Here is a 14,469-nt window from a genome sequence, read left to right on the forward strand (position 1 = left end):
CTGGACAGCCTGAAGTAATGCTATGTTTTAATCTAACCTTGTGTAATGCAGAACATGCTCCAAATGTCTGTTGTCAACTGTTCAAATATTGTTTGTGTTGCAAAGAAGAAAATGTTACATACATTCTGCTTCATGGACATTATTTAGAAATCCTTTTTTTAATCTTCATCATTGTAGTATGAAGCAGTAATGGCTCATTTCATCAGGCCACGTTGATGGTTCGCTTAAATTTGTTTGAGGTAGTGCTGGAAACATTATTCGATTGGTTATTGATTAGTTGATCAAAAGAAAATTGGTGACATTTAAAGTCCCTGTATTTATGAGAAAGTTATAGTTGTTAACAAAAACACTAATAAACAGTTAAATCTGCTTATAATTATATTGTAGTGTGTTGAACATATTTTATTAACTGTGTAGGCCTATATACTGCTTATAAGTGTCACCAACAGTTTCAACTTATTGTCTGAAGTTATTTATTAGACATCAATCAGCTAACGAATGGTACTGAGCCTGCCTGTGAAAACAATGATAACAGTAATAATCTTAGTCAGCATAGAGCAGTTTCTGCTACTTGAGTGTTGACCATTGTTTTTATAACTTGTCTCTCACAGGTCCCCCATCTTTATGAAAGTAAATGCAAAATGCTCAAAAATAAATAGATACAAATTCTGCTTCCAGCTTCTTACAGTAAATGTCAGGATTTGCTACTTTTCTCTGTTTTACAATGGGTGTGTGTGTGTGTGTGTGTGTGTGTGTGTGTGTGTGTGTGTGTGTGTGTATGTGTATGTGGCAAAGACAATAAACAATGAAAAAGGTAAGAAACAAAGGCGAGTCAGAGACAAAGAGGTGACTTCAAACTGATCGGTCTAAAACAGCGATATAATATCACAAAGTTTTATTCAAGTTTCATCAAAAGCTTTGGAGTAAAGAGAGTTTCTTCCGTTGCATATAAATATAACAAATACATTTTCCTTTAAACAAGTGGTTCATTTTAAAATTGTGATATAACTGATATTGACCTAACAATGAGAGCAAGCCGGCTTATGTGTGTATTTAGCTATTTTAGGCCTCTAAATTTCATCTAACTATCTTAGAAGCAGTATGAAATGCAAGCATACAGTACAATGCAATAGAAGTAAGTAAAATGAAAAAAATCTCAAAGAAAACTTAAGAGAAGAGAGAGAATATACTTTTCACTACGGAGAAGAAAAAAAACTACTTTCCCACACAAGAAAAGAAGAATTCAATATCTGGCACTATGAAGACAGATTTCTAAATTGAGAGTATTTTAAATTATAAAATGAATGCAAGTCTTACTCATTTTATGTTTTTTTGTTTTTTTATGTTTTCATATGCAGTCCTCTTCATTGTCATTTACAGAACGTCTCAGCTCAGCTGCTGTGAATGACTCAGCTCTTAATACCTGAAAAAATATATGTAAAAGAATTAAAACACAATGACAAATCAACAGGGAACACAAAAAATAAAATAGAAATATTTGTCAGCTGACACATGATACTTACGATGACATATGACAACCTGACACGTAGGCGTAGTTGCCAGTGTAGCGAACATCACAGCGCACATTGTTGTTGCTGTAGTCTGATTCTGGGACCTGATAGTATGGATTTACACTGATCTGTGGAGAACAACAACAACAAAATATATAAAACTATAAGAATCAATATGGCAGCAAAGATAACAATCAAATGTTGATGAATGCAATGTGATTCCTCAGAAGTGTAACTCTTTTAAAGGGTTTTATTAGTGTCTCAAGGGAAGGCCAAACATCATCTGGTATTTCTGACGAACCTTGAGGACATAGTTTCCAGGTTTCACATCTGTGATGTCAATCCACTGGCAGTCAATGTCTGCGTTGTAGGTATCATAGCATCCTGGGCTCAGGCCCTGGACATTGGACAGCATCAATATAAAACATTATATAAACAAAAACAAACTTCTTATTAAACAATACAAGGCTGTTGTACATATAGAGCAGTAACTGTAACTTTAAAAATGTTTTTAATGCTATCACAGTCTAATATCTAATGATGAAAATTAAAGGTTATAATTAAAAGGAAAGTAATTAGCGTAGAAGTGGTTTTGGATTAAAAAAAAAAAAAAACAAGAAAAGAAAAAAGTAGAGAAATAAATCAGCCACTCAAAATAAAGGGAAAAAAGAGCAGGATGGAAAAAGAGAACATGTGCAAAACAACTGACATTCAGGCAGGTGGGGTCATCTTACACAAGAAACAGGAAATCATTAAATCACCATCACTACTGGCTCGTGCTAAAAAGGAAATACTAAAGCTGTTTTCTAAAAGACAGCTGCTTCAGTAAAAGAGCACTTGTTTATTTTAGCTCCACTCTCCTTTTTTTTTTCTTTTTTATAAAATGTAAGAACCACAAATCATACGACCAAATCTTTGAGTGAAAAGCAAGTCTGTAAAGTTGTTATCCCAATTCACGTCTTGAAATGAACTGGCATTTCAAATATGCCTTTTTTGTAGAGGATATTTTGGAAAATAACAAGCGTAAATAATATGAAAACTTTTTTTCCTGGGTATTGTTCATGCTGGCTCACTGTCACACTGGCATGACTTACTGAGAGAAGAATAGAGCCACCATTATGAGTAAGAACATCAAAATGTCTGCTGTGAAAACGGTCTATTGGTCTGCCGACAGGCTGCTAGTACAACGTACAACATGGACAGTCGGCACTATGACAGATGACTTAAATATGAACATATTGAACATATTGAATTAATGATTAGCCTCTCGTCTTTTTGGTCATTGTGCTCATTTTTAAAACAAATGCCCTGTTAACTGTAACTGTAAAAATATGCGTCTCTGTCCAGAGTGTGGATATTTAAGGCTTAACAGTTTTTTTGGATAGTTAGATGTTACTGTTTTGTATACTTGTTTATTTACAGCAGAGGCTAGCGGATTGAGTCAGAATTAATAGGCACTAAGTGGCTAAAATGAGGCTAAACCTCATAAAGTTGATATGGTGAACTTGTTAGCAAACAGTTGCATAAAAAACACAACCTGGAGTAAAATTATGATTAGTTTGGAATTGTTTTTCTGGCCACCTATTCACTCTCCTTTTAGCTCTGTTTTGGTCTCCACCATCTCTTGAGGGAAACACTTGCTTCTGTAGCCATAAATACTCCACTGTCTTCATCAGCAAGTTGCCAACTTTGTCTTTTTTGCCGGGCAGATAGCATAGAGTTGGTTTTTAGAACTTTTTTGTCTGTTGCTGTAGCTGAAACCGACGCTGATGAGAGCGGTTAGAGTAAACCACAACTGATAAATCTGTTGGCTGTGAGACAAAAACAATGAGCTGAATGAAGCTGAAACGCTCCATAGAGCTGAGGGGAACTGCAGAGTAAAGTGATAATCCTCTGTGGTTTAGTCAGTATTTACCTTTTCATTTACAAGAAGTCATGTGATCCTCTGTTGATATAAAAATATTTATACAAGCAGCTTTAAAGTCAGAAATAACATTTGCAGTTTTGTTTTCAGCAGTTGTCTTTGACACCTGGGTATGTGAGGTGCAGGCATATCGCCTGTAGTATCCATAGTCACAGGACGTGTCCTCCAGGCAGAAGCTGGCCTTGTGGCCCTCAGCCACCGACCTTTGACTGGTGGCGTCCAGCAGGTCGTAGTGGCTGAACTCATCCATGCTGTGGTAGTGCCTGTGGATCAGCAGCACAGTGTTCAACAACTCCAGACATTTTTTTAACTAAACTGAGTGAGTTCCACATCAATCTGGGACTTTTTTAAAACAACCAGGGAGTGTTTTATGTTGAGAGACCCACCAGGGATTGTTTTCGTCACTGAGCCACAGTTACATATTTACTGATTAACATTTAGATACATTCTGTTGGACATTTCCTAGTGTTCATTCTGACTGAAAACATCACAGGTGTTTATTTTATTTATCATTTACATGGTTACATTGACCTGCAGTGAATCTAAAACATGTTCACTCCATTATCTGAATGACAGAGTTTGTTTAATGAGATAAAAACAGCCTGGATTTGAACTTCAGTTGACTTTCAAAACACTGACAAAAAATCTATACCGTTTACATCAACATTGTATTGGACTGCTGCCAAATGTGCTCCATTTTGGGGAGTAGCACAGTGAACTGTTTGTTTCACAACATAACTATGGACTGAGGTAGTTTCTGTGGAATCAAGGGAAAACCAGGCGCTTTTCCGTAACCTCGAGAACGGGACAAAACTACCAGAAGTTTTTTGACTCATTATCTCCCACACAACTTCAGTTTACAATGTCTGGCTTTGCAGTTGTAAAAAATGACTGAATTCAAAGGTTAAGTGGAGTTCAGGCACATCATTTGTGGAAGCCCAAAGCAGATTTTTACTGTCTTTATGTAGAGATTGTAAAAATAGAAAGTTAGATCTTTAAAAGTCTAAATATACAAATAAAACTCATGTTTAGATGTCAGCTCTGATACCATAATCTCTGCAAAACAATATAACAGCCAACAAAAACTCTAAAACAGACAAAAGTAACACAACTGTGGTTCAACAGGGGGTGCCATACCACAACTACAGACTGGAAAAGAGAAATCGTGATGATGGTATCTCTTGGAAATAACTAGTTCAGCTACTTATATTTGTACTGTACACAATGATGAACAAAAAGTTTTTAATCTCCAATTAATACTCTTATGTTCAGATATAGTTTGATCTCTTCAAACCTCTCACTTCACATTCACAGTAGGATTCTCAGATCAAGTCATTGGCTGGTTTATTCATTCATGGATATAACGTGCACATGACTCTAATTAAATCCTTCTGGGGTCAATTAATTCTTCTCTGAATACACTATGTTTTATTTGTTGAGACATTACTTTATTTATACATTATTTAGAGGCAACCTGCAAAAACCACTTTCAAGGGCTGATGTGGAGCTTTCACATACTATCTCATTCACAACCTAGAACTGTTCTATCATAATATTTTGTACAATTTTATCGACACCTGTGGTTTCCTGGCATTTGTATACTTTGTTAACTAGCACATTGGCCAATGAAAACAAAATGATGGATTAGAACAGCAACACACCATAGACACTCTTTTCTCTGTGTGAATGTGAGGTGGACAACACTGACATGACATTACACTCACTGGTGACAGCTGTGCCACTCCCAGGAGTAGCGTGGCCTGCTGGGGAGGAAGTCGGCTGTCCCCTGGTTCTTGACTCTCTGAGGGAACCTCAGCAGCATACGGGTGTCGTAGTCTCTAACACTGGCTCTGTAGGCTGAGCTGCAGGCACAAACCAAAGAAAGAGGATATGTGTGCAGGAAAAACGAAAAGCACTGCTCATATATGGACACAGTGACATCACTAAGATTGTTTTTCACGCTACATCCCCTCCTCTGAGTGGAGCAGCGTCTGAGGGAAGTCTATGTGTCACAGTCGATGTGTAAATAAATGGTGGGTAGAAAAAAAAAAGTTGGGGGAAGATGGTTGTTTGGGTTAGTTTTCAATAATGTGTTTACCATCCAGGCTTTCTCCTCTCATGCAAACTATGATTAAACTTTTACAGAAATCCACGACGCCACCTCCCACCATCAGTGGAAGGATTTGGTTAATTTTACCTCATCTCATGCTTCCACAGGACAGCCCTCACCCACAAACACTTTAGGTGGTTGTTATGGCTCAAAGCTCTCTGAATCACACTCAGACTTGGCTGAAAACTCGTTTTTTTCTCCTTTCGCTGTGGATCAGTTCTGACAGCAGTCCATACCTTGACAAACAGTTTTCCTCAGCTGAACATCTCAGGTTATACATTGGGACTCTCTGGACATAAGCAGAGGCTTGAATGTAGTAGGGGTCAGGCACAAGATCAGGAAGACCTACAGCAACATAACAACAACATGATAATAGTGATATGAATTGAGTAGGACAAGCATTGAACATGAATCAACCAATAACCAATCAACAACCACTTTAACAGATGACAAATAGATACATTATATAACAGAAAGTAGAGATAGACTTTTAACAAGATAGACACACTAACTGATTAGTCGAATGACCGATTGATAAGTGATTAATTGATTCAACTTTAGCATCGTAAATATCCCTTTAAGAGGTAGGCTAATGACTATGCCATTAATGACTTGAATGCTGTTTCCCCACTCTTACCGTACTGATGATAACTTGTGCCATATCCGGGTCTCTGTCTGGGCCTCGGTCTCTCGTAAACGTCATAATGATTGTAATATGGATTATCACTATCAATGGACTTGTAGGGGTCGTAGGGATCGTCACCCACCATCATGTCTTCTCTCCTGGGCAGAGGTGGACTAACAGTGACCTTTTCCTGGGTCTCGTTGGCTCTGTTGCTCCTCTGCGTCCCCGAGCGCTCACCGGGCCGGTCATTGTGATGCTGGCGGTGCTCGTGCCCTCTGACGAGCCTTTGGAACAGAGGCACGGGGCCGCCGGAGCTGTGCGGGTGGGACTCTGACCGGGGAGGCTGCTGCTGCTGCTGCTGCTGGGCCACCGGCTGGCTCTGGGTGTCCTGATGTCTCACGTCCGCATCTCGGATGATGGTGACAGGTCGTGCCTGCACTTGCTCCTGAGGTGCGCCCCTCCGCCTCGGTGGCTGATACTCCGAGCCCTGGCTTAAAATGCTAAAAATCTTGCCGTTGTGTGACCACTGTAGTGTATTCCGCAGAGCCGGTCTCTGGTTATTTCCTTGTTGTGTACTCGGATTTCTCTGAGACTGGGCAGCTTGCAGGATGAAAACAAATAAATAGACGCACGCATATGCGTAAAATGGCGTGCCAAATATGCGTAATCCCATTGTGAATGCAATTAAAGCAGACGGAATGAGACAAAGCAAATGTTTCTAATGAGCCGGGGTTGCCACTTGTCTCACACTTAAATGTCCTTCATCTCTATTTGAAGGATATCCAGTGAGAAGAGGAGAAAGCTAAGTTTCAGTGTATCCGTGTAAACTCATATCGCTCTGCTCCTGCAGCCTGCAGATGCGCCCAGTGAGATGATGATGATGAGGAGGAGGAGTTCAGCATTTGGAGTTTCTGAAACTGTTACACAAGTCTGGGTCTGGTGCTGCTGCTCATATAACCATACTGGATACGTGATGTCTGATCAAGTGTGTTTGATAACTGCTCAGTCTGGCCATGGAAAGTTGTTAATGTGTATAAGTAACAAGCGACTTCATCCATGCACATTTCACTTAGAGTTTTATGAAAAACAGTCAGACACAGAAACAGATGCCAACTTTCATGTGAAATCCACCCTACTTGGTTATGATTTTATGAGTTCATGAATATTATGACTAATCTCCTAGAAACTATTGTATATTATCTTCATTTTTTCTTTCTCTGTCAGATCAGCAAAATGTCATGATAAGTAGCCTTTTCCATGACTGTTGGATGAACTCCCAACCAAATTGCAACACACTCTGCCAGAAGTCTCTACACTCATCCACTTTCTCATAGGAGGATCTCAGAAACCTAAACATGACTCTTTGATGGGCCTGCAACATTTTCAGTATTTTTCTGGGAAACCATCTGCCCGCCAACCCCCCCCCCCACCCCAGCCGCGCCTCACTCCTGTCTGCTGGAGCTTTGCTGAAAACGTGAGACTCATCACATGCATATCACAGTAATCCTCTATAAAGTCATAATTAGTCTCTTTTGAGCAATAAACAAAATGAGGCTGTGGTGATACTTGATATCTGTATTACTGTGCCTGGTGGCAGACTGGTGACCCCAAGCTCCTCTCCTGATAAATCTAAATCATTCGCTGTAGCCCAGCTGCCCTGCTGTTAACATCAGAGGTATAATGCATAGCTTGGGAAACTTTATCCAACGTATTCATTTGGTCTGTCTAGCAAACCAGGAAATTCTTTCTAGCATCTACACAACTGACTACAGGATGGCTGCTGCTAAACCACAACAAACGCTCACAAGGATTTTACAGTTTCTGAGACTACAAAGTTTTATGAGAGCTATTGACTGTATTTCACTCATATGTAGATCATATCAGATGGATTTATGAGCTGTTATGAGTGAGATTCATAACAGCTCACAGTTTCTAAATGAAATCTCCAGAAATGCAGTTAAAGAAAAATAGATAACAAAATAAAGCAGCAAAGGCTTTTTCCTGACAGACCCCAACTTCATGTCACAGATGATAACGGATGCAGCACAAAGTAAAGATCTTCTGTAGTGTAATAACAGCTCAATTACAGTGTCATGTATCCTGGACACTAGGGGGCAGATGACTGAAAATGATATTGGACTTCTCCATGCTATTTTCTCTTCTCATAAGTACCTGAGGGAGTAGTTTAGGAAGTGAGGGATTATGGCCTTTCCTTAGACAAACTCCACAATCTTTGTTAGACTATATCTTCAGATTTTGTTTTTGTCTTTGACATGAATTAGTGTCTAGAACCAAATCCTGGAGTAGCACAAATAGTGTTGAAACCAAAAATAGTTGCTGGTAGTAGCTACCTACAGACACTGTACAAATCTGGCTCTCATTATCTATGAACTTGAGAAAATGCTAACAGCAACATTTGGAGCATTTTTCTAACCTTTATTTATACAGAGTGAAGCTTTCTCTTTCAGGTTTCAGTTGCACAGTTACCCACATTTAGAAGCTTCAGTTACAGTCTGATCCGTTTGCTACTCAGCAGCTGCACTTGAAAAGCTGGGGGTCTAGGTCTTTGCTCAAAGGCACCTCAGTGGTGGTATTGAGGGATCCTCAAATTGATCCAGTCAGTCCTATGATTGAACTGGTGACAGTCTGTTCTCAAGCCTCAAGTCTGTTCTTCAGAGGAATAGTTTGACATGTTGGGAAATATACTTATTCAGAATTACATGAGAGGACTGATATCGCTCATTTTTGCCTGTTGATAATAGTGTGAGGCAACAGCCAGCTAGTTTAGCTTAGCTTGGCACAAAGACTGGAAAGAATGGGAAAACAGCTAGCTGAGGACTGTCTGAAGGTAACACATCTGGCACATGACACCCACCAAGAGTTGTCGTTTTTACATTTTGGTTTTTGTACAGATAAAATTTATGTTGCGGTTGTTATGGTTTCTGTAACTCTCTGAAAACCACATTTACACCTTTAGATCTGGTTGTGTGAAGTAATTCATTTTGAGCAGTTATTCATTTTGCCTGTAAGCCACCACTGCCCCATTTAAAGGATCAAAAACATATTTTCTCAGTTAGCTTTTACTGCCAGCAATGGGGCGTCACATGAATACCAAATTTTCTAACAAAGGTGGCAATGTTTTGGTTATTTCACATGAGAGATTCTCTGTTTCTGCTGTTTTTCCATTACTCCTCTCTCTGGTTTGAAGTGACAAATTTCTGTGCACCAACCAGGAGTCAGCAATATTTTAATCAAACTCTGAGGACAGTTGTCCGGCTGTTTGCTTGTGTTGCCAGGACATTATCAGTCAGCCATACCAGCACAGTCCTGGTGAAACAGATAATTGAAGGTTCTTCATAAATAGTAACTAAGGATGTTTTATTTTCCAAACTTTAAAGGTGCACTGTGGAGTTTTATTACAGTCATAGTTTCTGTGTTCATTGTGTTTAAATACACCAAATGCATTGTCTGTATAACAATTGTAAAACATTGGCAAAACCAACTCTCTTGTAACTTTAAACCTACATTTTCTTTTACATCCATATTAACTTGCTAGGAGTCTTTGTCTTCTCTACCTTCATTGCCGCATTGCTGTGTTTATTGGCACTGTATCAACACCTGTCCATCACTGGCATAATGCGAAACCATTGGCAAGACTGTGACTGCATAGGACACATGCGCAGGTTAGTGCTACTAGTGGTCAAAAACTCCACAGGGCACCTTTAACTTTTTTTTGCATATTTTGTTGTGAACATTTAATGTTTAAGAGAAATACTTAATGTGAAACTATTTCAGGAGCTTTAAAAGCTGGTTTGTGAATGAACATCGATCTATGATGCAGTGAAAATCTATTTTGCCTAAACAGTAGCTGCAAAAGACATAAAGGCAAAGAAAAAAGGCAGATGAAAATACTTTATTATCTGAGAATGGATTCTGTTTAATGGTAGAGTAAACAGATTAAATCATGCTGTAAATTACAGTTAATCTAGTTGTATTGTTCTTGGATAATGGAGGGCACACATCATCTCACAGTCACATGAGGTTACATTTCAGCTTGTGTAAGCTGTGGGGGCCAATCAGCGCCAAGTGGAGTTACATGAGCTCCTGAAAATGTGTCCTTCCTGCAGACTTATTTGAGTTATTCAAGAGTTACAGATGAAATGTTTGATACAGACACTGGATAAGGATGTACCCGTGGCTCATTAATCCAGATGAGCTAGAATATACTTGTGAAACAGATAATCACAAGAGTCAGTTTCTGAGGATTGAAAAAATGAAAAGAAAAGAATAAAAAGTTTTTGATTTATACAAGAACCCTTCCTAACTGAATCAGAGGATTGGATTTGAATGACTGCTCTTTTGTAAAAGGTTTCCTGTTTTGTCCTCAGAGATGCCCTCCAGCAGTATTTTCTTTCAACTATGTAGGATTTGTTTCCAGTATAACAGCTATGGATGCACCTTTTTTTTTTGGTCAGTATGTGATTGTGTTTTTGCTAAGAGGATGACTAATGTACACTTCTGTGATTCTGCATACCAGCAGTTCCTCCAGAGAGTGAAAACGATGTGCATGTGTTCCTGGGTTGCCTCCTTTCTCTTCACTGGAACACCAGACAGACAGTCAGAACCAGCTGTACTCGGTCACCAATGTTTTTCGCTCATAACTCGTTGAACTTTCTCCGTGCAGAGCCCTTTTTCTCTCCAGCGAGGGCAGCACAGTGTTCCCTCACAAAGCTCAGAGGCACATCTGCAAAGAATTAGCCGAGTTCTTTTGTCCACGTTGCTGGAATTCACCCTCGTTCCTGATTTTTGGGCACTAGATTGAGCTAAAAGAATGTGAAGAAATCCACGTCTGAGTTGTAGAATAAGGAGGGAAAGTAGTGACTAGGTCTCCTGCATAAGACACGTCATTGTGTAAAAGGGGGAAAAAAAAGATCTCCATCCTTTCATGATGCTAAATTTACCATAAAACCAACACCAAATTTTCAGTGCCATCACTGAGTCAACATCTGGCAGACACTTGCCAATTTGCTTGAGACATGAAGCCTATATTTAAGCAGCCAATGTCTAGATTAAAGACAAATATAGTTGTTCTATTAAAAACATAATTTTATGATATAAAATCAACTTTTCTTTGGTGGCTCAATTTTCTCAAATGAATCCTTTAAAACTTTTTAAAAATCCTGCTTCATAAGTATCTGTTTGAAAATAAGTATTGTTTTCTCCAGTTCTGATTTTTGTTCCCATTTGCTTTTAGTTATTCATTTTCATGTCATCATTATGAGCTCATCACAGAGAAGCAGGACCACACACATCTCTCAAAACATCCATGGCAAGGTGTCCTTTCTCTGATCTATTCCCAGCACTCTTATATCACATCACATCCCTCTACTTAAACTCCAGTTCTATCCTATAACATCTCTGCTTCTGTTAATCTCCTTTTCAGCTTTTTACACTCTTAGATTTACACTCTTACATTTCCTTCTGGTTGTAACTTTTCCCTCCACGCTTCTGCAGAACTCAGGCTGTTCAGCTCAGCTCAAAACTCAACGACAGAAACAGACAATTCAAATATTTTCTCCTCTTTCATAAATACTGGGTTTCCATTACTCTTGGAGCACCAAGTCGAGGCTTGCACCACACACACACTTTCACTCATCACACACACACACACACACACACACACACACACAGTCTGGTGGACTACGTGGCACTCTGCACATGCACTGTAGTCTCTGTAACCAGGAGGAGGAGCGCTTTATCTAGACACAACCCAGAAAACTTTACGTTGTGTGGTGACTCATGCAGTTGTACTTTTTCATTTTCACTCCCAGTATCTCTTGACATTTGGGGAAAGACTCCAGTAAATCCAGAGATGAAGAGATTTATTTGCTCCTGTTTGACTTATATTATTGTAGTGGTGTATAGTATAGCAGTGATTTATATATCCCTCTATTTACCAAGACAATAACGATATAAAATTATAAAGTGTGGGGTTGAGCAAAGACATGAATCAAACTACCTGTCAGTGTTGTTTTGGGAAAGCCTTGAAACTGCACTTTTGACCATTTTAATCTTCCTACTTGCTCTGTGATTGATTGATTGATTGATTGATACTGGGCCTAAGGCAAGGGTGTAAGTTTGCATATAGAGGGTAGGGACATGTCCCTACCAATATTTTGGGAGGACAGAATTGTCCCTACCAATATTATTTGCACTATGTTTGGAATTAAGTCATATTAGATCATTCCAATGTGCCCTCCAAGAGGCTACATCTCCAAGACAAACGATTTAGGCATGATAGCATTGATTAACTGAAAGGGCAGGGGCTCGCATCATGTGAGAATATCACAGTGGTACCTAACGTCACTAGAAACATCTCAACTAATATTTTTTAACCTGGTTAGCTAGCGTTAACTAGCAAGCTAACCCTGGATTCTGTCTTCTGTAGGCTAGCAGTCAGTTTGCTAGCAGGATAAAATTGGTGGATATATCAAAATATGAATTTATGTATGTGTTTATGTGTGTAAAATATGTTTTTTGGCATTTTTATGCGTAATTATATTGTTTCCACTCATGCCTTACCATACTATGATGTTTTTATGACCTTTTATGCCTTAGTATACTATAATGTATTTTTGATGTTGTATGCCATACTATACTATGACGTTTTTTGGTGTTTTTCTGCCAGATGTTTTTTGGCATTTTTGTGCCTTACTATACTATCTCGTTTGATACCTGACCATACTATGATGTTTTTATGACCTTTTATGCCTTAATATACTATAATGTATTTTTGATATTTTATGCCTTAATATACTATAATGTATTTTTGATGTTTTATGCCATACTATACTATGACGTTTTTTGGTGTTTTTATGCCATAGTATAGTATGACTTTTTGGTATTTTCTATGTTTTTATGCCTTACTATACTATGTCGTTTGATAACTTACCATAATATGACGTTTTCATGACCTTTTATGCCCTAATATACTATGACGTTTTTTTGACTTTTTTTGCCATACTATACTAATGACGTTTTTTTTGCATTTTTATACCTAATTACATTATTTCATTACATGCCTTGCCATAATATGAGGTTTATATGACCTTTTATGCCTTAATATACTATGTTGTTTTTTTTGACGTTTTATGCCATACTATACTATGACCTTTTTTGGCATTTTTCTGCCATAACATACTGTGATGTTTTTTGGCATTTTTATGCCTAATTATATTATTTCATTACTTGCCTTGCCATACTATGACGTTTATATGACGTTTTATGCCTTAATATACTATGTTGTTTTTTTTTACGTTTTATGCCATACTATACTATGACCTTTTTTGGCATTTTTATGCCTTAATATATCATTTCATCTCATGCCTTGCCATAATATGACGTTTTCATGACCTTTTATGCCCTAATATACTATGAAGTTTTTTTTTACTTTTTTTGCCATGCTATATTAATGACGTTTTTTTTGCATTTTTATGCCTAATTACATTATTTCATTACATGCCTTGCCATACTATGACGTTTATATGATCTTTTATGCCTTAATATACTATGTTGTTTTTTTGACGTTTTATGCCATACTATACTATGACGTTTTTTGGCATTTTTATGCCTAATTATATTATTTCATTACATGCCTTGCCATACTATGACGTTTATATGACCTTTTATGCCTTAATATACTATGTTTTTTTTTTACGTTTTATGCCATAGTATATACTATGACATTTTTTGGCATTTTTATGCCTTAATATATCATTTCATCTCATGCCTTGCCATACTATGATGTTTGTATGACCTTTTATGCCTTAAAATACTATGTTATTTTTTTGACGTTTTATGCCATAGAACTATACTATGACGTTTTTTTGGCATTTTTATGCCTAATTACATTATTTCGTCTCATGCCTTGCCATACTATGATGTTTATATGACCTTTTATGCCCTAATATACTATGGTATTTTTTTGACGTTTAATGACATACTATATTATGACATTTTTTGGCATTTTTATGCCATACTATATCATTTCATCTCATGCTTTGCCATACTATGACGTTTTTATGACATTTTATGCCTTAATATACTATGATGTATTTTTGATGTTTTATGCCATACTATACTATGACGTTTTTTGGTGTTTTTCTTTCAAAATAAACTTAAATGTTTTTTGGCATTTTTATGCCTTACTATACTATCTCGTTTGATACCTGACCATACTATGATGTTTTTATGACCTTTTATGCCTTAATATACTATAATGTATTTTTGATATTTTATG

The 14,469-nt window shown here is 37.7% G+C and overlaps 1 protein-coding gene across 1 annotated transcript; it reads right to left on the bottom strand.

The window, feature by feature from the left end:
* Positions 1 to 880: 880 nt before the first annotated feature.
* loxa (lysyl oxidase a) lies at positions 881 to 7,042 on the bottom strand. The gene is made up of 7 exons (XM_023424028.2): positions 6,183 to 7,042; positions 5,782 to 5,890; positions 5,160 to 5,297; positions 3,542 to 3,698; positions 1,813 to 1,908; positions 1,524 to 1,639; positions 881 to 1,423 (listed from the first exon to the last, which is right to left on the bottom strand). The coding sequence occupies exons 1-7, from the start codon at positions 6,841 to 6,843 to the stop codon at positions 1,417 to 1,419; spliced, it is 1,284 nt and encodes a 427-aa protein (XP_023279796.1). The 5' UTR covers positions 6,844 to 7,042; the 3' UTR covers positions 881 to 1,416.
* Positions 7,043 to 14,469: the final 7,427 nt, after the last annotated feature.

Source organism: Seriola lalandi, unplaced genomic scaffold (genome assembly GCF_002814215.2).
Source record: "Seriola lalandi dorsalis isolate HSWRI2012SDOR001 ecotype SW California unplaced genomic scaffold, Sedor1 jcf7180002054697, whole genome shotgun sequence".
Classification (NCBI taxonomy): Eukaryota; Metazoa; Chordata; class Actinopteri; order Carangiformes; family Carangidae; genus Seriola; species Seriola lalandi.